Source organism: Pezoporus wallicus, unplaced genomic scaffold (assembly GCF_028554395.1).
Source record: "Pezoporus wallicus isolate ANWC-B61680 ecotype Strahan unplaced genomic scaffold, APGP_CSIRO_Pwel_v1 contig_6714, whole genome shotgun sequence".
Classification (NCBI taxonomy): Eukaryota; Metazoa; Chordata; class Aves; order Psittaciformes; family Psittacidae; genus Pezoporus; species Pezoporus wallicus.
Window position 1 is genome coordinate 2,515,992 of NW_026637486.1, and position 23,414 is coordinate 2,539,405.

General features: G+C 44.3%; 1 protein-coding gene and 1 long non-coding RNA gene across 7 annotated transcripts in view; both read left to right on the top strand.

The window, feature by feature from the left end:
* The first annotated feature begins 1,058 nt into the window (after nt 1-1,058).
* LOC130597367 (uncharacterized) lies at nt 1,059-17,456 on the top strand. Of its 3 annotated transcripts, XR_008971745.1 has the most exons (7): nt 1,059-1,829; nt 3,205-3,305; nt 7,512-7,630; nt 8,046-8,108; nt 9,161-9,349; nt 12,598-12,654; nt 17,338-17,456. It is a non-coding gene; the product is annotated as an uncharacterized LOC130597367 (long non-coding RNA). The 3 variants fall into 3 exon arrangements; XR_008971747.1 differs by lacking the exon at nt 3,205-3,305; XR_008971746.1 differs by lacking the exons at nt 12,598-12,654; nt 17,338-17,456 and adding an exon at nt 11,245-12,066.
* Nucleotides 17,457-18,949: 1,493 nt separating this feature from the next.
* The window catches only part of RTN4 (reticulon 4), a 47,900-nt gene continuing 43,435 nt past the window's right edge, over nt 18,950-23,414 (top strand). For 2 of the 4 annotated variants that reach the window (XM_057405819.1, XM_057405820.1), the window contains exon 1: nt 18,950-19,497. In XM_057405819.1, coding sequence (XP_057261802.1) covers nt 19,047-19,497 — 451 coding nt within the window. In that variant the 5' untranslated portion in view covers nt 18,950-19,046. Of the gene's footprint in view, nt 19,498-20,386; nt 20,406-23,414 lie in introns of those variants that run through there. The other 2 variants (XM_057405822.1, XM_057405821.1) reach the window with 2 other exon arrangements.

The window sequence follows — 23,414 nt, forward strand, 5'->3', positions numbered from 1 at the left end:
AAATACTTTTCATCACTGCTGCAATCTTGTTGCTTCAATACACAAGCAGTAAAACACAATTTAGGGGAAGGTAGAAACTGAATAAGATGAAATATTTACCAGTGCAAAGGCCCGATCTTGCTCTCTTTGTAATGATGTAAATTACTAAAGCCTGATGTGAGTATCTGCTAGATGTTTGAGGCCTGGAAATAAATTGTTTTGCATCTGTGAAGTCAGAGGAAATATATTTGGCATAAACTGTTTCATAAAAGCTTAATAGAGATCACTGCCTGACAGCCTTGTTTATCCTGCCTGTGGTAAAGACCGTGCCAGTGGTTTTGGACTGAGCGTTATCATCTTTCTTGGCTAAAGTCTGCAACATTTATACACGTGAATCATTTATGTGAATACTTTTATTGACTCATCCATGCAAATATTTTCAACGTGGAGCCTTGGTCAGTGTAAATTCTTCAGAGAAGTGATTGTAATACCTAATTTTTGGCTCTATAGTAACAGAAATTATAATTTAAACACATATCAAAAAGATATTTGTGAAAATGTAAGTGGCAAATACTCTTTCTAAAGCCTGTTTTGAGAAAGGCCATGTCACTCACTAGCCATTAAGAAACCACGATTTGTTGATGTTTTTTACATAGGATCAAGTTGAAGTCTAGTTGTGGTCAAGGAAATTTCCACTGACGTTACAGTCATAGCAACTGATTTCAGGCCATGTCAGTCATTATAGAATCATAGACTCAGAGAATAATTAGGGTTGGAAAGGACCTTAAGATCATCCAGTTCTAACCCCCCTGCCTTGGGCAGGGACACCTCACACTAAACCGTGTCACCCAAGGCTTTGTCCAACTTGGCTTTGAACACTGCCAGGGATGGAGCATTCACAACCTCCCTGGGCAACCCATTCCAGTGCCTCACCACCCTTACAGTAAAGAACTTCCTCCTTATATCCCATCTAAACTTCCCCTGTTTAAGTTTGAACCCATTACCCGTTGTTCTATCATTTTTTACATAATGGGTGTACTTAAAGGAGTAGATTTTGGCCTTTCAATGGATTCATGGGAACACCCCAATATATTCTGCCATTGGCCAAAAATCTTGGACTAAATCTTCCATGTTAATTAAATATATCTGGATGAAGTTATAAAGTCAGATTAGTACTTTCCACTGCTAAAGTTCACCAACATAGTAATTGGAATATTTGGTTGCCTGGGATTTCCTGCTAGAACATCCATCTTACTGAAATCTTTCCTAACACATGGGAAAACTACTGATCTAGGTAAGGACATGGATTGATCGTCTCGAACCACTGAAGGGTAGATGCATCAAGCCTTGTAATTCGTATTTTCTAGCCATGCTGTATAAAGGGCTTCAAAAGCAGCTCCCTGTGCCAGGCTGGAGTTCACTTTGCATGCCTTGCTTTATTAAACGGGGGAAGCACACCAGCGCTAGAAATGCCTGGCTGATAAGCTGATGCACTTTTTATCTCCTCTGGAGCCTGACTGACATCTTTGAACACTGTTGTATCTAAACAGCTTGAATATGTGACCTCATTCCTTAAATACCATCACTTGAACAGCTCTTGTTGCTAAAATAAAAGCAGCGTTGCTTCTCTGTTGTGAAAACTCCTCCAGACCCTCTGACAAGCACAAACCAAACCACACCTTCTTTTACTATGATAAAAAATGACAACTTATTTGTACCAATTACAGTGTACCTGTAGCAGCAATTACAGTGGAGGCATCGCTTGCGGCTTTCATCATACTCACTTCATGTCAAAGAAGGCTCTGGAATAAGACTAGGAAACAGAACCTGAGGAGAATGATACCAGAAAGGTAAAGTGGCTGAATAATTTTGTTTTCTTATACTGACAAGTAGTTTGTTAACCGCTTCCTACACTGAGGGAAGACTGGAGTTGAGCCAAACTCTCCAGTAAGATAAAAAGAGGCCAGGATCAGCTTTCTTATTTTATGCTGTCTTTTATTGCTCGGAAATAAGCCTTCTGCAATGCAGGCCTGCGTCAGTGCTTTGTTAAGTACAGCCAGGTTTTAAAACCACAGGCTATGCCCTCTGTTCAAACACAACTATGTGTTTCTCTGGAAACAGTGTAAGTTTTTTCCCAAGAGGTGATAGCTGCAAAAGCTGAACTTTGACTGGGAAGCTGAAGCATGGACTCCTTAAAAAGAAGCTTAGATTTCTTTATCTATTAAAATAATTTTTTATGAGAGGACTGATGTGCAAATCCACTGCAAAGTAAATAAAAAAGGGAAAAATATTCCTATTTTAGTGAACATATTTATTGACAATTGTTTAAACAGTTTTGTCAGTTTGAATTTGGTGCTTAAAATAGTATTTTGAAATGAACTGTGACTACATATTTGCATACAATTGTCTTGCAGCTGCATTTATGACCATAGGTGCAAACTCTGCTGCTTGTTATGTTCTGTTCCTATTGGCAGTATTGAGGCAAGTGCCATAAAGGCCGAAGGGCTCATAGTGCAGAAAGGATATTCAGGTTACTGAATCTGCATCTTTAACAGAATCTAGACCTCTCCCCCTGAAAAGCTGGCTATAAACTGTTTTAAATTGTGTTTTATTTTCAGAGTATAACCTAATTTTCTTAAAGTAAAACCTTTTTTTAATAGAAATCCTACTCTTAGATCCAGTCCATCAAATAATTTACTACAAAGCACAGTTTTGTATGCTAGATAGAGCAAGCTGTGACGACAAAGAGGGACACATGAATACAAGTACTGCAGAATCAAGACTTGTTTGTTGATATAGAAGCAAATGAGAGTGCCTATGGTTTTATTCATTTATGTGAGGACCAAAAAAATTGGAATTTGGTGTCCTTGAATTGTGTTATTGGCTTATTGCAACTTTTACTGGATTGAAATAAAGGTGGATTGATATATGCTAAAGAGAGCTCCCTATCTTTAATACTTTTATCCAGTAAGATGAATTGCCATCAGGATCACTTATTTCTTAAAGCTCTGTGTTATTTTGTTAAGGGAAGAATATGACCAAGAGTAACAACTTCAATTTTTGTTTTAATGTATAACAACCAGATATAGCATTTACATAAAAATAAGGGATTTCAGTGTAACTTTAGGCACCAAACCTGCATTTTGGAGGAAAGAAGGGCAAAAAAATCTCGACTACAATCTCTGTGTAACTTTGGTGATCACAGTATGTTGGACCTTTCTGCAGGAGAATGATTGTAGCACAGTCAAGTTGCTGGTGAGGTGGGCACATCTGTATAACTGCTGGTAGCGGGAAGACTCAGATGGGCCTGGCTGGCACTCAGAAAGGTGAGGGAATTGCTGCCTTGGAGGAAGCACCCGGGTTGAGATTCCATCAGGCTTTAAAGGTCAAGAGGAAGCACCTTGAGGCCAATATTGAATGTGGCTGGCAACCAGGGTAACTAAGCTACGAAGGGAGTTATGTGCTTACTCTGTCTGCTGCCAACAAAACTCCTGCCAACATCTTTTTGTAGTAGATGAAGTCTATTAATTCTGCATGCATACACATCAGCAGAAAGGGTCTAACATTACGCTGGTCTAAATGGAACAAAGCACAGACATGAAGAAGGACAGTCTCATCCAGCAGAGGCAAGGAAGTGTACTGGCAGTATTCCCAAAGAGAAAGGAGAAGCATTTCGCTCCCATGAAGGAGCACTGGCTGGGTGCTGGACCAGAGACTCCTGGGGTTGAGAAAGAGCAGTGAGGGATGGTGTGAAAGAAATATATAGTGTCCAGATAACACAGATATTTTCTCTGTTCATCCTGCATTCATTTGCAGACTCTTAACAGCAGAGACACAGAGGAGTCAGGTGCACTGACAACACACAGAAGTGGCAGATGGAATAGTGGTAATGATTTTTAATTACATCTTTGTGATAGTTGGCATCTGAATGAAATTTAAGCTTCCTGATGATTTTATTAGATCCGTAAGTGAAAAAAACCTACAGACTGAAGAACTGAACACAGTGCTCTGAGAAGATCCATAATGAGTGATTTAATGAAGTAGTTAACTCCACTGTAGAACACAAACTGGTTTTAATTGGGAACACTGGATGGCTTAATCTTTCTATCAGATGTTCAGAGGAAATCAAATACCCTGTTGTATAAAAAGCAGCTGGGACACGGGGAGAATGGCTTTTATATCAGTGCTCTGTGAGAGGTCAATGACAATTTTAATTGATGCTATTTCAGTTCTTGTGGTATGGTGGGAACTAGAATAGAAATATCTGAACTGCTTGTTCTTAGAAATATGTGGACTTTATTCAGGGGAATCTTCAGCTTAGAATCAAGCACAAAGATTAGATGAAATCTGCAGATAGATACAAGAAAATAGGTGCAGTTAAACATCATTTTATGGATACATCCATTCATTTCTGAAAAATACAGGAAGTGGCCACATTCACTCATTTTCAGACACAGTTGACACCGAAGCCAGGTATCATTAAACCCATTATACAGCTCTGAAAGAGAGATTCTAAACAACAGTTGCTTTAAAGATTGATTTTCTTGATCTTTTAGACTTTGCAGAGCCCTTTATATGGCTTGTTCTTTGTCAGCCTGAGATCACAGCATGGTCCTACTAAATCCGTCTCTTGATGTCTTTGGTGTCAGTGTTGCATACCATCCCATATAGAAACTGTATTACTAAAGTAGTGGGAATATGGGCTCAAGTTTGAACAATAGCAGTATTGGTTCTGCTTTTTTCACATATACAGAGGAAGATTGTTGTAGGGCATTGGAGACAGTAACAGGAAACAGCATGTAACTGATCTTGGAGGTCGAGTATTTGTAAAGTTTATCTTTGAAGAGACCTGCTGTCATTTTCGGTCTTTGCTGTGGGCTAAAAGCTTGTAGTAGGGTATTAGGAAGTGGGGTTTAGCTGGTGGTATATGGGTATGTGAAGAGTACATGACTTTTGACCTTTCTTTTGGACTAAACACTGGGGAGGCAGCCTTTGGGCGAACCCAGGACAGGAGTCAGATGGTTCCATCCACTCCAATGCTTCTGTGATGTATGGTGACTTTGGTATGATTTCAGCTTGGAGTGTTATTCTGCACAGAGATATGTCCTGATGCCATGCTTTTCATATAGCCCGCGTTTCATGTAGTTAGTTTTGAGCCTTATGAGCCTAACTGCAGCAAGCCAGATTCTCAGCCAACACTAATTCCCAACAGTGTGTTGATTTCAATGAAGCAGCCTGAATTTTATACAAGCTGAGGATCTAATCCAATAACTCTTTGCATAAGAAGGTTGGATGTGATTGTAGTGACAAATCTCTTAAATACATAACATGAACTCTCTAGAGCTCATCTTTACCCAGGTTGGCAACAATTAAGGATCACTCCATTTATCCCAGAAGGAAACATAGATCTGCATGATTCCACACATTTCTGGAGTTATCTTTTGAAAACATAGTCTACCAATGTCATTAACATGTCAAGCTGTGGCAGGGTGCTGTGGTCTTCTTGGAGTGAGGTTGTGCTCCTTACACTGCAGAGCTGTGTAGAAGAAAAACTCCCTCTGGAGAAACAAGGGGGAGATGATTTCCACGGGGCTGCTGCATCCTCAGAAAGTGGTCCACAATCCAGCCCTCAAACTGATGCATCAGGACTTCAGATCGACTCTCGTGGGACTTCAAACCCTCACAAGCACTGAGGATTATATAATATTGGTAGTTTTATGTTAGGACAACACCGACCTTTTTAAGTGTCTTTTTTCCCCATCTAGCTGTGGTTCAAGTTGCTTTCCCAAACCCTTGTTGGTTCAGCTAACTTGTGTTTCTCACTTCATCACCCAGTCTCTGGTTTGAAGTGGCTGTACTGGAGTCATACTTCCTTCAGCTGAAGAAGGGATGAGTTAAATAGCTGCATCTCTTGAACTGCTCACTTCTAAGTTTGAATACCTTTCTATTTTCCCCCAGCTTTATTGTGCTTTCTAGGTTTTAGGTGTAATCCTCCCAAAACACTTTAATCACATTAAAAGTTTAATCATTGTAACAGGTTTGCTTATTATTATACATTCAAATGCCTTTTCAGCTTTTCTTTGTGGGTGGGTTTGGGTTTTTCTTGCTTAATAGTCATTTGAGGGTAAATTCTTAGACTACAAGACATTTAATCTGAGTGGTGTTCATAAATGCAGAGACTCAGATTTGTTATTATTCATTAAATGAATGGATGATTGTTTCAGAACATTGTCTAACTTAGGGTAACACCTTCCTATTTTAATTATTTATACAATTGAATAAGCAGAAGGGAAAGTCAGGCTGTAAAGTTGGTCCTCATCATACTAAAAGCCCTGCAACAACTGCCTCTTGAGCTCTCTTGCACCAGACTTTAGTCCTTTTGCCTTCAAACAACTGCATTTTACTGTAGTGACACTCACATGCACACGCCTGAGAGGAAAGCTGGTCCTTAGCAGTAAGTTTTGAATGAGAAGGGAGAGTAGAGAATAATACAGGCTTAAATGTGCATTTAAAATAACAGAACTGAGTCAAGCGCTAACTACATTCAGTGCAGCAAAGTAACTTGAAATCACAGTTTTTGTTGGTTTTCTGCCTCATCTGGTTTTCTGCTTGTAAGGAGCATTTTACGCCCTTTCCTTTCTTCTGTCTTCATTTCACATAACAGAACCGTATCAAAGTATTAATACATTCCATGCAGCAAGGTAACCTGAAATTACACTTCACCAGTTCTCTACCTCATCTATTTCTGTGCTAGAAAATTTCTTGCCCATTCCTTTTTGCCTTCATCTTTTACAATTTCTGTGTTGAGCTCATGATTCATTTCACTCTTTTTCTCCTAACCCTCCCATGCCTGGCTCGAAAACTTTGGGATGCAGATTCCATTTTGTTCTGCCTATTTGCTTTCTCCTCCAGCTGCTGCTGCCTGACACTGCTTGGCTTGTTCCCCCATCCAGGCTGCAAAGCACCTTGAGTTTGCTCAACTGTCATCACAGGTTCTGTGCATAAATTCCCACCTTTTTCCTTTGCCACTTGAATCTCTCCCCCTCATAACCATCACTGAGAAGCCCCCAAACTCCTGGCTTCAGTGTTGGTTGTTCTTCCTGAGCAAGTGACTTCATTCAGACACAGGGGCAGGACCAGGCAGCCGTTCTTCATGCTTACCCTATTAAATGGCCATTATTTTTGGAAGAGCATCACACAGCTCATGGCAGTGTCAGAGTTTCTGTGCAACAGCACTGAAAACACCAATACCCAGCTTTCTCTCTTGCAGTAATCTCGTGGGTTCCTTATCCAAGTATTGCCAAACCCACCTATCTTGTCAAATCCCATGTGATGTTGCCCCAGGTGACAGGGCTACAAACATTGCATACACATATCCCACACGTTAGAGTGTGCATGTTGCAAATACTCAGAAGGGGTTTTAAAACAGATAAGTCATGTGCTGACATGAAGGAGAACAAGTAGAAATCAAACTGTTCTGTATGTTGTGCCATTAACTTCATTGGCATAATGATTCTTCTGAACTTCTGCAGTGTGGGTTACCAGCACCTGGTTCAGCAGCGCTTCCAGCTGATGTGTTTGCCCTGTCAGCAGAGTTGTCAGAGAAATCTGATGGAAGAAGAAAGAAAAGACAAGCCCATCTTGGCAGGAGGTATTTATAGTAGCCATGTACCATAGGGGTTGTGATCAGGATTGTGGGTTCGTTGTGTTACACTCTGTAGATAGGAGATGATGCAGTCTTTGTCTTAGAAGCTTGCAACTGAGGAGATCAGAAGTGTGTGCTACAATATAATATATAGTGCCTGAAGTGTCTGCAAACCATGTAGACAAGGCCCTCAGTGACATGGGTTAGTGGTGGCCTTGGCAGTGCTGGGGTAATGGTTGGACTTGATGATCTTAATGGTCTTTTCCAACCTGGTTGATTCTATGATTCTGTGTTCTATCTATATTCTAGTCTGCTTATGTAGCTAAATTTAGTAGCAGGGGATGATGTTCTTTGCTCACTGAAGATCTTTTTTTACTCTTTTTTTTCCAATCCACATGTATAATTACTTGCTTACTTCTAGATCCATCTTTCAAATCCAAGGAAATCCCAAACATCTGCAAGAGAAATCAGCTCGCCAATAGTGGTAGATAGCAAACTAACTGCTCTTTTTCCACTGACCTCTTTGGTTTGTTGTTACCTCCTTTTTCCAAAACACCCCCACGCAGCATGTCTTTCATCCACCTGCTGCATTGTGTTTTATGAACTGTGTGTAGGAGGGATCAGCTTCTTGACATGCCAGTGCATTGCGTAAGGCAGTGAGCCTCAGTACTCAGCTGTAAGCCTGAGTACTCCATAGGGCAAACATGAACCTAACTAAAGCCAAACAGCCACTTCGGCCAGAGACAGTATATTCTGCTTTTTTGGTTCACATTTTGCATATGCATTTATACATACATATATATACATGCCCCACACAACTATAAATGCATAAATACTTAGGCTGAAGGAATATCCATACTTAGAACTGAAGTTTCCAAGTGGGGAGGAAGACAAAATCCCTAATATAGTGTGTTTAAAAATGACATATTGGTAGGAATGCAATAAAAATCTAAATGTTGCCATAAAATGGTCTGAAATGGAACCAATGTATCATATACCATGTATTTATATGGGGGCACCTGATTTCATTGTTGAAGCAGTTCAAATAGCACTTGCTATTTCTGAAGAATACGGGAAATAATATCCTTTACTGGTTTTAGAAACAATATGTTTATCTTTTTTTGGTTGCAGTTCGATGGATGCTATGTGAAGAAGTAAGAATTAAGCAGGCTGCTTTAGTCTGGGGGAACTCAAGTTAACAGTTTTAGACTGTGCCAGTTGCCAGTGCTGATCTTTCTGTTCTGTAGGTCAGCAGCTGGAGGTCTAGTCCATTTTAGCATCTGTTTTTGTCTGCTCCCAGCTGTCTTTCCTCTTGTCCCACAGTGGGATACATAAATTACTTTTACAAGTTCAGCATCCTGGGGCAGCCACAGAAATGGATTTGGAGGGGGGCAGTGCCTCAGATCTGTGCAGAGAGGCTGACTCTGTAGAGGAAAAGCCAGGAGAGAAGTTTTGATGAAGTATTATACTTAGTTAATATAAAGCGCATATACATCTTGGTGTTTCAGAACCTTTCTTCTTGTTATATTCTTGAAGAAAAATAAAGGATACATTGCTTCAAAGAAGAAGTTCAGAACAACTATTGAATACCTGTACAAACTTTAAGCTATGAGAAAGGCTAAACCAGGTGAGATGAGCAGCAACGGGATGACAGTGATGATCTGGTGAGGGGATTTGTCTGAAAGTGGGCTGAGTTTGAGGATTCCTCTGAGACAAGAGGAGAAGGTAAGCCATGGCACTTCCTTAAGTGCTGAAAAGAGACCAAGTGGGTGACCAGAGTTATAATTTACCATCACATCCATGGCCAAGTACAAAGAAACTGCCTGTGTATGGTCTGTGATCACACGCTATTGAGTGGAATAGAGAAAGGCTTACTAATAGGAGCAAGGAGGCTGTCTTCTCCCCATCAGAAGAATTTATTTAGAATGGCAATCAATAGGCCTGTGATTTTGAGTTCATTCTTTATTAGAATACTTACAAAACAGTTTTACACTGTAATTGTAAGTGTATGAAAGGCACTGTGCTGAAAGAAGAAATAAATTGACATGAATTTAACAGCAGCCTCTAGGTATTCACATATTTGTATGCCTTATTAACTTGTTCCTCCTCTAGATTATAGTCTAGGTAAAAGGAATTACTACTAGTGTGCCAGAAAGCTGCTTGTCATCACTCAATGAGGCTGGCTTTACAGCAGACTACACAGTTGAAGCATTATATGATTTTATTCTCTTAGCAGCCGTCATTTGAAACTGATTTGCCAGGTGACATTTGGGGAAAAAAGAGAAGTTTTAAGGAAATAATTATTCTCATAAAAAAATCTGAGTGAACAGGGATTAGGTAAAAATAAAGATTGCATGTAAAGAGAGATGGAGAATGAGATCGGTTTCTGAGGGCAGACACTGCCTGCTATCTTAGTTCATCTGTATTGGCTTCAGGAAGGTTGTAATGTGCTCCATCAGAGGGATCTGTTCAACATTAAATAGCACAATGCGAAACATACAGGAACTCTGTTGAATCAATTTTGTGAGGTAAATCTTCAACACTGATAGATATAAATTGTGATTTTATTTTCTAAAGCTTGAAGTGGGTAAGATTTGAATGAGAAACAACACAGAGCTCGCGACCTCTGAAACCACACTGAGTTTATGTCTTTCAGTTGACCCAAGCATTTCTGCCCAGGGTATGGTCAGGTTATAGGCTCATACATTAAAACTTGCACTGTTCAGCAACCTGATTCTACCTGATGGAATAAAACCAGTTAATCTTAGCCAACGGCCTGTGCTGAAGTAATAATTTAAGCAGCTGTTACATGGTATTCAAGAAGTCAGATTTTACTGAAATATGTTAGCTTTTACAAGTTATAATGAGAAGAGTAAAAACTGTATTTTCAAGGAAAAAAGTGCACTTGAAAATTGCTTAGAATAAGTGATACCTACCAAATATCTTGGCCTAGAAAGTCTGAAGAACCCTTATTTTGGGGAATAAAGTAGCCCTATGCGACTTCTTTTTGCTTCTGCTCCTTTTCACAGGATACATCAGAGAATTCAGCCTACAAGATTAATCTCCTTTTTTTTCCATCCTTGCCAAAAACTGTGGCTGCACCTACATAGTCTTCACCATTGGCATGACTCACCTAAAGTACATCCCTGTCTACAGCAGTCACAAACTAGTTCCAAAACCAGTAAAACTAGCAAATTCAGGTTTCCTACAGCTCCAGGCCTTACATTGTTTGCATCTGGTATAGCTTCAGTTGTTCTCACATCTCTCTTATCCTTCTTTTTGCTTTTGCCATCTGGGTAAAATACAGACACATCTGTAAAAGCTACATACAAGCTGATGGCTCCCAAATGGAAGGGGTAAAACCAAGTTCTCCTCAGCTCTCTGTAATTGAGCCAGCTGCTGATTGTTACTAAACTATCAGGAATTTAATATCCTTGAGTCTTCTGCCATTGCCATAGTTAACTGAAATCATCCCAAGTGTTCTAAAGCTGGAATGGTTTATGTGGGCAAAGTTGAGGGAGATAAAGGACTTCAGTGTATGATCAGCTTGATGTGATACCGAGAAAGCGGGGTAGTGATGTCGAAGATCTTTTTAGGTGTCCTATCTTTGTCTGACCCAGATAAGAGGAAGAGCTCCCTAAATGCTTGTAAGAAAGAACCCACAGTCACAGGCTTGGTGGTGTTTTCCAAAGCTGCCACACCTTCTGCTTTGGAAGTCAAAAATGCAACCCCCAAGCACCACCATAACTCCAGCTGCTGTAGTCTGATAAAAGCAGTTACAAGGGACATGTTATTAAGCAGCGATCAAAGTGCTAGAAGATGGTGGGCTGGTACCTTTCAAATGTGAGCCATTTAAAACCAGTACTGCTGCTTCCAGTGCAAGCTTTGCTTGTACAAGTTTTATAGTCCCAGTAGCAATGCTATCAACCTTGGCTGTAATAATGCTGAAATTGTTGCTACCATCAATCTGTTTACTCCTCAGACCTATTTAGCAGCCAGGGGAGTAACCCTGGATGTTGGTTACCAGGCTGTTTTTTTCCTAAATGGGTAAATACCAGTGCTGAAAAGAGCAAAAACTGATTTCCAATTTCAATTATACACACTTTTTCTTTAAAAAAGCAAACCAATTTAAATTCCAAACGATTACAACTTGTATGAATTCCAAAGTTTTAAAAAAGCTCTTAAAATGATGTAGATACAGTACCATGATTTCAGATGGTTCATTCTTGCTGTTGGAGTTGTAAATTCTAGACACTGAGCCAGCAGCATCACTAGTTCAACATCCGGAACCAGAATGGTGGAGCTGCCAGAGAGGCTTTTGCCACCTGCATCTCCCCCTTCATGTGCTTCCCTCAGTCAGTTTGTTCAGCTAATTCAGCTCAGTCACTTGTACATTCCAAGTTAAGAAATCAGAGATTTGAGCATCCCTGATTTAGAGAGGTTGGATATTCTGAGCCCAGAACATACCATCCACATTCTGGTCCTGCTCTAAAGCTACACCTGTAACTTGTAAAACTGTTCTGTCCATGCTCTAATTTGTGATGTGATGAGTAGACCCCTCCTCTCCTCCATCTCCAGGAACTGAATGTCACAGATATGTCAGTCCAAATGACCCAAAAGGTACTGGGAGTCAGTGGGCTTTTTCCTCTCCATTGAACCCCCGGGCACACAGGGAGCAAACACTGCTCATTCATTACTTTTAATTACAGTGTGTGGGATGTTCACATAAAACTGAGGAAAACCATAATAAAACCATTAGAAAGAATCATTAAGTTTAAAGTCTGAAAAGTTTGGATTCAGACATGTCCATGAGTATTGATTTAGGGATGCCAAGATCTAAACTTAACATTGATTTTAAGCATTCATGTTTAAATGAAAAGTGGGACGGGAGAACATGAACTGGAAAAAGTAGTTGTGATACTACCTTAGTCTGCAGCAGGGAATAACAGAGAATGGATTTTTTTTGTGTCTAGGTCCAATGAAGTTGGTCCTTATGTTCCTCAGGAGTGTAAAGTACTATGGCCAAACTGGTAAGTGAATGATTTCATTGTATTTCCTAAAAGTAGGAGGGCTGAAGCAGATTTACTGGTTTACTCAACAGGAAACGGTAAACCTGCAGTAGGGAATTACCTGTGTTCTGGGTAATCTGGAAACTCAGAATTAGAGAAATCAGAATCTTCACCATTCATTCTAATGCCTTAGAAACTTCAGGAATGCTCACAGAGAGTCTCAGAACACTTCACGTGCTTGTAGGTTTAAAATTTCTACAGTGCCCTGGTGAGTTTAGCAAGTGGCATTAGCAATTGTTTAGTGTACATCATTCTGCCACATTCCCATGGTTTTGTTTTCCTAATACACTCTTATTAACGTGTGAATGGACACATTTGATTGAATTTTGTTATTAATATATTGCATAGTTGTAATAATGGAAGGTAAACCTCTAGGCTTTCTTTTCACTTAAGGACTTTCCTGATTGACTGCATGGTCCCTCAGAGGGTCCAACCCTCATCTCCCTGGCTGGGCAGAGAGGAAAAGACTTCAAGGAAAATATTTATCTTAAATCCACACTATCTGCTTGTTGGGAACTTGTCTGTCCTACAAGTCAAATGGCTTTCACTGGGCTTATTATTTAGGTAGAAGGTTATCCAGGAACAACACGGAAGTGCTACAGGAAATGGCTTCCTGGCTTGTATCAGTAACAGCATAGCCAGCAGGACTAAGGAAGTGATTGTCCCCTGCACTGGGCTCTGCTGAGGCTGCACCTCGAATCCTGTGTTCAGTTCTGGGCCCCTCACTACGAGAGAGACATTGAGGTGCTGGAGCGGAGCCAGAGAAGGGCAACGGAGCTGGTGCAGGGCCTGGAGCACAAGTGTGATGGGGAAGGGCTGAGGGACCTGGGGGATTCAGTGTGGAGAAGAGAAGGCTCAGGGGGGACCTGATGGCTCCCTACAAGTGCCTGACAGGAGGATGGAGCCAGGAGGGGCTGGGCTCTGCTCCCAAGGAACAAGGGATGGGACAAGAGGAAACGGCCTCAAGCTGCACCAGGGCAGGTTTAGATGGAGCTGAGGAACAATTCCTGCCCCAGAGGGTGCTCAGGCATTGGAACAGGCTGCCCAGGGCAGGGCTGCAGTCACCGTCCCTGCAAGGGTTCACAGCCCGTGGAGACGAGGCCTCAGTGCCATGGGTTAGTGGTGGCCTCGGCAGTGCTGGGGAATGGTTGGACTGGATGAGCTTAAAGGTCTTTTCCAACCTGGTTGATTCTGTGATCCTGGCTTGTATCAGAAATGTTTGAGGTTTTTGCAGAGGTCTCACCTCTCTGCAGTGTCATCTTTGGGTGTGGAAGGACCCCACTGCTTCAGGTCCTACATGTCAGTAAGACAAAACTAGTGTCTTAACTATGTATTGTCTTTTAAGACCTAATGGTTCTTTCCAAGGAAAAGAGGAATGAGACCCAAATCCACTTAATAGTGAATTCCTGTGCAATTTTAGTGAGGTGAATTTCTTATGTCACAGCCTCATTTGCTGGAGAGCATTGTCATTGCTTTGATTCACTTCAAATGCTGGTGTATTTTAAGATCAAGCAAATATATCGTTGTGTTCACTGTTGTACCATCATTTTTAATGTTATACCTCAACTTTGGTTCCTCTGAATGAAAGCTTGAACAGACCAAGTTATGGCCTAGGAGGAAAATACCTGGGTGTAGGAATTCAAAGCTAGGGCTAATGGCAACTTTTCACTCATGACAGTTGGTATAATTTAGGACTGTCCTTAAACCACTCTGATTCATGCAGATAGACTGGCTGAAGGAAGTTTTGTGACAGGTCTGAATCAGAATACTGCCTATGGACAAGGTCACTAGGACACTGGCTGTAGAAATTGACTGCTTTGGCTTAGCAAGATGATTTTGAGAGCATAAAAAAAGTGGAAAAATTGGATCCATCTAAGTCAGCCTATGGGACGGTAGAAACGATTCCAGAATAGGAAGTGCCGGGAACACTAAAGCACATAAAAGATTTCAAAACTACTGTCAAGAAAACATTAATGATTGTGGCGGATGAGGCTAAAAGGCAGCCCCAGAGAAGGTACTGCTAGAGCTGAACCCAACTCAGTTACTATCGGGAGATGGTAATCCCTCTGTATTATTGCTTTACCACCTGTTCCCTCCATATGCTGCATTTGTATTAATGAACTAAGCAGTGATTTTGTCACAATGTCCTTGTGATCTCAAAAACATCTTGAAAATAGCTGCAGCAGATGTTCAGTTGTCTTCACTCGTGATGCCCAAGGTGCTGCAGCACGGGCATAATCTGAAAACTAAAGAATCTCAGAGTTTTATCTCTCCAGAGATAAAGACACAATGCCTGAAACCTGAAGAATTGTACTTCAAGCTTAAAAGGAGGGACAGAAACCCAGCCCCTTGTGACTTTAACTCCGTATTTTTAACTGCTATCTGAGCCCAAATGTGGTTTTTTCTGTTTGGTCCTGCTGTGAAGTGATAATACTGCATTTGTCCCATCATCATTATTTTCCTAGTCCATGACATGCTGTGATATTATGTAACATCCGTGTAAGATCTAACAGGTCACAGTGGACAGAAAAACTCCAGTCAGTCCATGGCCATCATTAGCACTGCTCAGGAAGTTTGGAAACACACTGATTGATGTTCCTCCTTCACGTGATGAATCCTTTTCTTCCCAAGTTTGCCATACAGAAACACCTCATGGAAACTAAGTAAATGAACTTGCTGAATACCTGCTGCATACTCCTGCTTCCTGATAATCTTCATATAAGAATGGTAAAGTATTTTTCTAAAGGGCTAGAAGAAAGTCTGCTTTGCAGTGTAGTTTCAGTACTGGACAGCTGTTATTTTCCCCTCACTTGTTAGTTTGCCTTGCCCAGGCTATCTGGAACTCCCTTCCTGTTTCCCTCCAAGACCTTTAGTCACTTCCGTTCCCTAAATAAAACCCCCTTTCATTTGTCCTTAACTGATGATGGATTCACTTTCAAGCTTTCTGATAAAATCAGCTGAATTATATCTAGATTTTTCCTTACTTGTAGGTGACCAAACCCCTGCAGTTAGAGCTGTTAAAATCAGGTTCAGCACTGCGTCTGTACTCAGAACTTTTTAAGTTTTTCAAAGGACCTTGTTGCCTTAGGGCATATTTTAATGGAGTGTTAAAATTCCATTTTCTTGTTTAACCAGGAAACATGGAAAATAGATTGGCTGGTGAAATTATGAAGACTTTATTCAATCAGAATGGTTTTCTTTGCTTTACAAAGAGCGCAGATTCACAATACAAAAATAAAACTCCATTTACTTTCCCAGTATGTAGTAAATGAGTACACAGAAAAGCTTATTTTCCATTTTATAAAGTATTTGAAGCCCAGACATCCACTGTGCATGGGGTAGGATGAATGCCACTGCAGACTACAGACTGCTATTCATCAATGAGGTCATTAAATGTGCCCTGTTGGGTTTGTTTTCTTCAGCTAAAAGCCATCACCAGAATGTTACTCCTTTCTTAATGCAATTTAATATACTAAGCTTCTTCAAAGAGTATAACTGTTCTGAGAATTCACATTACCCAGAACTGAGCTCTCTCCGAAGTGATTGCCTGGTATGAAAAGAGGAGGTATTGGGGAGGTTTCCTTTGCGTGCATTTACACTGAGGCAGCTGCTGTAGATGCATTATCTGGGAAGTAAAACAAAGACTGAAGGTATCAGTTTGTATTTTCAATCATGAATCAAATTAGTTCCTGGCTCAGTGAAACACAAGTGCTGGTGCTGGAGTTCCAGCAAAGATGTAGGGCTATGATCCTCCACATCAGGACCCACCATCTCAGTCAGGATAAGCATGTTGCCTTTAGTGTATTTATAAAAATACTTCTCACATTCCTTCTGGTCCTTCCTGATGGAGATCAGGAATATTGATGTCTTTGCACATGCTGGAAAAAATCTCATCTGGATCCTCTTGTGGCCAAACTGAGGCTGAATCGGGTGCAAGGAAAGGCTGCAAGGGAGAGGAGACAGTGGAGATTCTCTAGCTTTAGCTTAAGACAGCAAGGGCTGGACAAAGGGTATTCTTTTAAGCAGGTTAGAAATTAAAGTTCAGAGAAAAAAACAAAGGGAAAAATAGTTAAGGGATGTACATTGGCCTTGGGCAAATTAAAACTGTATGTTAGGAGGAGATCTCTAGTTATTTAGGTATTTTTAGAATACAAATAGCAGCAATAACTCAAATATTTAGACCAGGCTGCTCCAAACCCTGTGTCCAACCTGGCCTTGAGCACTGCCAGGGATGGGGCAGCCACAGCTTCTCTGGGCACCCTGTGCCAGCGCCTCAGCACCCTCACAGGGAAGAGCTTCTGCCTAAGAGCTCAGCTCAGTCTCCCCTCTGGCAGGTTCAAGCCATTCCCCTTGGCCTGTCCCTGCAGGCCCTTGTCCCAGGCGCCTCTCCAGGTTTCCTGCAGCCCCTTCAGGCACTGGAGCTGCTCTCAGGTCTCCCCTTCAGGAGCCTTCTCTTCTCCAGACTGCCCCAGCCCAGCTCTCTCAGCCTGACTCCAGAGCAGAGCTGCTCCAGCTCTCCTGTATGGTCTGGGCTCAGACAGTTCATGCAAAGAATATATGGTCATGTTTTCCTGAAGCAAAAGCAGACTCAATTTTGGGAGCCCTTCGAGTCCCTGATTCGTGTGTTGCCATCCTGTTTTTCAGAATGTGACTGAATGCTGGAGATCCAACCCCAGTTCCATGCCAGAGGCTTTTCCCTATGCAGAAGAAACACAGCTGCCCCCTCACTGTGTTCAGATACACTGAAGAGAGCCCACTTGGGAACAGCCCTTCTGCATAACAGGGCAGCTCATTGGAACATCCATCTCTGCAGACATCCCACCCTCCATGGTACAGCAGAGGTAACAGAAGAGCTGGTGCTTTTATTCCTTAACTTCTCATGTCTCATGGAACTTGCCATTGCATGCTCCAAACATTTCTAAGAGCTAATTTTACAGGCATATGTGGGAGAATAACTCATCTGTGAGTTAAAAATCCATAATAATGCTGGAATAAGATTAAATCACAGAATCATAGACTGGTTTGGATTGTTAAAGACCTTAAGATCATCCAGTTCCAACCCCCTGCCATGGGCAAGGATGCCTCACACTAGACAATGTCATCCCAGGCTCTGTCCAACTTGGCCTTGAACACTGCCAGGGATGGAGCATTTACCACTTCGTTGGGCACCCTGTGCCAGTGCCTCAGCACCCTCACAGTAAAGAACTTCTTCCTTGTATCTAACCTGAACTTCCCCTGTTTCAGTTTGAACCATCACCCCTTGTCCTATCACTACAGTCCCTGATGAAGAGTCCCTCTCCAGCATCCTTGAACGCAGAGTTCTAAGTCCTTTTGGTCTTATTGTGATAACTTTGTGGGTGGACATTATGTCCAAATAAACACCATTTCAGTTAAATTGTTACCCTGAGGGCTTTGGGCAATGCTCCATCTCTGCACAGAAAGCAAGAAACCGCACCGGGGCCCAATGCAGGCACAGGCCAAGTTCTGCTCTGTGAACTGCTGCCATTTTCCCCAGCACAAGCTGGGATTCAACCAGAGATGGCTGGATCTGCTCAGCTGGCTCACCCAAACTAACACGAGCGACCGGACAAGTTTGTCTCTTCTAAACACGTCTCCCTCCTGTGTGTTTTTCAGGCCCAGCCCGCTTTATGCATCATGTTGTGGTTAAACCTTCCGCTCTCCTCCGAGGAAGGCGCTGACGGCTCCTTGCCTGCGGGGCCGGAGAAGGAGCCTCCCCCCACCCCGCAGTGCGGAGCCACCCGGGACGCTTGGCTCTTAGCGGTGAGAGGCACCGGGGCGCGGTGACCGGTCCCTGCGGCATCGCTCCCGGCTAAGGGAGCTAAAAGTAACCCTAGTGCTGGAGGGGAGGCGATGGACCCCGGTGCGCACCCACAGCGCGTCTGTCACGGCGCTGCCGGAGCACGGCCCGTGGGGAGATAAAGGGACTGGGGGATGAGGGATAGGGAGATGTTGGGAAGGGGGGGATAGAGGGATGGGGGCACCTCCCCAGCGCCCCGTTACCGTGAGGTGCCGCCCTCTCCACCCGGCCCCACCCCGCATTCTCGCCGCTGAACTTTACCCGACTTCTCCATCCCCGCTCCACCACCCCGCACGCCCCGCCTCCCACGCTGCATATTCATGAGGCCGCACCTAGCGCCGCGCCTTATTGGCTGTTCCGATCTCCCCTCCCGTTCCTATTGGCCAGCGCCGCTGTCGCTCAGCGCCGCGGGGCGGGGCAGGCGGCCGCGCCCGGCGGTGACTCACCGGGGCGGGGAGGCCGGTCCCGCAGCGGCGCAGCCGGCACAGGCACAGCCCAGCGGCCCGCTCTCATTGTTCCGCCACCTCCAGGCACCATGGACGAGCTGGACCAGTCTCCTCTGGTCTCCTCCTCCTCCGGGCCAGCGCGGCCGCAGCAGCCCCAGTTTAATTACCAGTTCGTGCTCGACGACGAGAAGGAGGAGGAAGAGGAGGAGGAGGAGGAAGAAGAAGAGGACGAAGACTTCGACGAGCAGCTGGAGGTGATGGAGAGGAAGCCCGCCCCAGCTCCCGCCGCAACCGTGCAGGACCGGCCGCCGCAGCTGCTGGACCTCGGCGGCCCCGCGGAGCCGCCGCGCCCCTCCGCTCCGGAGCCACCGCAGCCCGACTGGAGTCCCTTGGGAGCCGTGTCCTCCTCCTCCTCGTCCGCCACCACACCGTCCCCCGCGCAGGAGCAGCCCTCGGCCCCCGCTCAGCCACAGCCGCCCAAGCCCGAGCCCGCCGCTGCTGTCGTTCCTCGGAGAAGAGGGTCCTCCTCCGGCTCGGCTGGTGAGTGCCTCCGCGCCGGGGCCGGGGAGGGCGGCGGCCGGTCCTCGCCCGAATCGCCCCGCTTTGGCTGCCCGCTGCCCCGACGGGAGGTTCCCTTTGTCTGCCGGCCCGCGGCCGCCTCCTGCGGCATCGCTCCCTCCCCTCCGCCGCGCCGGGGCGCGGCCCCGCCGCAGCTTATGCGGGAGAAAAGGCCCCCCCTCCCCTTCGCTATTTTTATTTGTTTTCTGTAATTTCTCCTCTTTCCCCCTCTTCCCCTCTCTGTTATGCTAATGGCGGGAGGGGGAAGCGCCGCCCCGCACATGGGCCAGGCAACGGCCGCGGTGAGGTGGGGGGGGATGCGGGCATGAAGGGGCCGCCCGTGTCCCGCCGGTTCTTCCCCCGGTGCCAAACCTGCTTGTCTAAGGCGGCTACTGCATTCCCGTCCGCTGGCCCGGCCCGACGCGGCGGGGAGGGGCGGGCAGCCCTGCGGCGGGCAGCCGAGGGGAGGAGGGGATCCGGCTACTTTAAATCTTACTCATTTTAACCAAATCGCCTCGCCGGGAGGGGCGCGGGGGAGGAATTGAGCAGCAGCGCTGCCTACCTCCTTCCCGAGCCCGCCTGGCGGGGCAGGGAGCCAGGCGGGAGGTGCGGGGATGGGCGGCTGCGGGGCTGACACAGCCGCCGGCCCGTGTGGGAAGCGTCGCGCTCCGGCCCCAGACAATGAATCCTAAGCCCCGAGAGGGAATGTAAACTAGTGAAGTACGTGTGGAAGCACAAAAGGCGTGCTGGCTGCTGTAGGTGTGGCAGCGCTGGGAGGGGAACGCCGGCCTCGCGTCCTGCAGATGCCTATGGATGGCCGCAGGTATCATTGAGGGGCTTCATCCCTTGATGTTGGGGTTCTCCGGAGCTCAGATCCGCTGCAGTGATGGGTGTGCTGCTCCCCGAACAACTGTTAGTGCTGCCGAAGTGCTAAACCCTTTCTTGAAGGTCTGATCCAGGAGCATGACTAATGTGTTGCATGCGGCTTGTGCCTTGGCTCTGCTTTTGCTTAGTTCAGAGTACGAGAGCTAACGTGAACCCATTAAAACAGCGAAATGAGGCCATTAAAACAGAAAATGAACAAACCAAAGTGCCTTACGATCATGATGGTGCATTCTTATTCACGGCTATTGTTATATTGGTACGATGCATGGGTTTTAAAGGGGGATGATTTCAAGAAGGATTTGATGTCATGGCATGAGTGGGCATAATACTCAAGACTTCATTAAAAAGGGCGTCTGGAACAATAATAAAAAGGGCCTGTTGTTAAACCTGAACTAGATCTCGTTGGTGAGGGAGTTTCACAATGCATTTTATTTGCATATGTGGCAGGACTTCATGGTTAGTTGTGCTGTTGTCTTTCATGAAGCCTACTTTTTTTTGTTCTTCTGGTAGCTGTGTAGCAATATGCGGAGGAGACTGTTTCTGTTTCCACCATTTGGAGGACAGATGAAGACAAAAGCTTGCAACAGACTTAAGAGGAGGGACCCTGCATGATGGCTGAGCAGAATCTTTTCTTTTGAGTGGAGCTCTGGAAGGTTTGAACAGAACAGAATGCAAGGAATAGGATCAACCAAATCTTGATGTTACTTTGAAAAGTAGGGCTATAAGTGTGATTTCTAGAGCTGATTTGTCTTTCTACTCTCTGACCCCTGAAGGATAAGGTAAAGAGCAGAGTAATTGCTGAAATATTTCTTCTTTATTAGAGTAGAGGAGACCTAGCTGTGAGAATTGGGTAGTGTAGCTGAGCAGAGGTGTCAAAAAGTTACTTTCATTTATCAGGGATGATTAATTTAGAACCCTGAAGTGAGGCCTGGCGTCAGTAGGAGGCCTGGTTTCCAAAGACAAGTTGTATGATGAGCATAATGCTCATCTAATGAGGGGTTGGAGTATTAGATGCTGTCTGAAATACTTGCTGAGAACAACTTTTTTGGACAAAAGCTTTGTCTAGTGATGTCATGAGTACTTTGGTCCTCTCGCATGCAGGGGTACTTAGTTTTGAGCATGCTAAGTATCCATTTAAATGTTATGTATTTTTTAGTTTTGCCTCTAGCAGCTATCTCAGTCAACAGAATGTAACATACAACAGTCTTGCAATACCTAAAGGGGCTACAAGAAAGCTGGAAAGGGGCTTTGGACAAGGGCCTGTAGGGACAGGCCAAGGGGAATGGCTTGAACCTGCCAGAGGGGAGACTGAGATGAGCTCTTAGGCAGAAGCTCTTCCCTGTGAGGGTGCTGAGGCACTGGCACAGGGTGCCCAGAGAAGCTGTGGCTGCCCCATCCCTGGCAGTGCTCAAGGCCAGGTTGGACACAGGGGCTTGGAGCAAGCTGCTCTAGTGGAAGGTGCCCCCTGCCCATGGCAGGGCTTGGAGCTGGATGGGCTTTAAGGTCCCTTCCAACCCAAACCAGTGTGGGATTCTGTGATTCTGGAGAGCACTCAGTTTGGCAGCCTGGCTCTTTGATTTAGTGAGGATTTGAGGCAAGTAACTTTGAACTTCAATTCCCCAGAGAATGAGCAAGTCATACTGCCTGTAGCAAGCATGCGAAGAATAGCAGGGATTCTTTCATCTACCACAGTAGGTCGTGGTGCTGCTTTTTGTCGGTGCAACAATAGAAAAAAAATGTATGGACTACTTGATGGCCCATTAAAATGTGTTATTTATACATCTGGATGTGTATTAAAAGTAAATCTTCGCAATTACTGTTAGTTACAGACTTGGGAGTGTTCAGTATCATTGTTGTAAGAGACTGTGACATAATTCTGTGTAATGCAAGCCTCTGGCTGTGCATCAGCAGCAGTCTTCTGAAGAGCTAATCATATACTTGCTGGAGAAGAAAACAAGCAAGAGGACTGCAGTGAAACTTAGGCTCTCCTTGATACTTTCTGGGGGTTTTTGCTACTCCTTGTTCTGTGGGTAGCAGAAAACACAAGTAATCTCGAGAAGAACACTTAAATCTTTTGGTTACCGAAATTAGTGAAAAGTAAATTTGAGGTAGTTATACATATCTGGTAAAAGTATTACACTTTGGCTTTTTTTCCTTGTCCAAAGTAAGATTAACCAGTAAATAACAATAAGAATATAGCGCTTTCTATCTTTAAAGCCCTAGATCCTGCAGCACCAGCTCCTGCTTTTAAAGGGAGGTCACACATCACTCTTCTGGAACAGACCATGGTGTTTTGAAATTCAACTGCACTTAGAAGAAGCCCCTATGCTAAATCCACCAGATCAGCATCCAATGTGAATAAAGACGTTTCCCTGCAAGTCAGCTGCCTGCAGCTTGGCCACGGTTCAGTACATAGGCAAATGTTGTGGAGGGCCAGTTAGTAATTAGTCTTGTTTTTCCATTTAGTTTTATAGGGCTTGTTTGTAATTCCTCAGTGCTGAGGAGAGGTTTCGTGAGCAGTTTGCTTCTGTGCCAGACAGTGTCAAGCAGAGGTCAGCAGGGATGAGGATGCCGCAGGCTGTACCAGGAGCACACACACTGTTCTCTGTTGGAGTTCGCCCTCACCGAGCTGACCCCAGCTGCGGTAGGTGGGGGTTAGATGGAGGGATCTATACCTGCTTCTGCCCACTCTATAGTGGGGTATTCAAGTCCTGTCATTTGTATTTTATACGAATTCTAAAGCAGCATCTCCACTCCCCGGCTTTTTACTGCGTTGCTGAGTTTTCTGGTGAGCTGCTGTGTATGCACAGGCACAAACCCAGCAGTTATGTGGATTTTGAGGACAGAATGCAGCATGACTTGGGAAAAATACGGCTGTCCTTGGAAACTACCATTAATGACTTCCATTTGCACCCTTCATTATGTTCTCACTGATCCTCAGTGTTTCTTTGAGGTGCAAGGCCCTTTCTCTTGCCAAATGCAGTCAGGGAAGTTGCAAGGGAGGTGGTTACAAG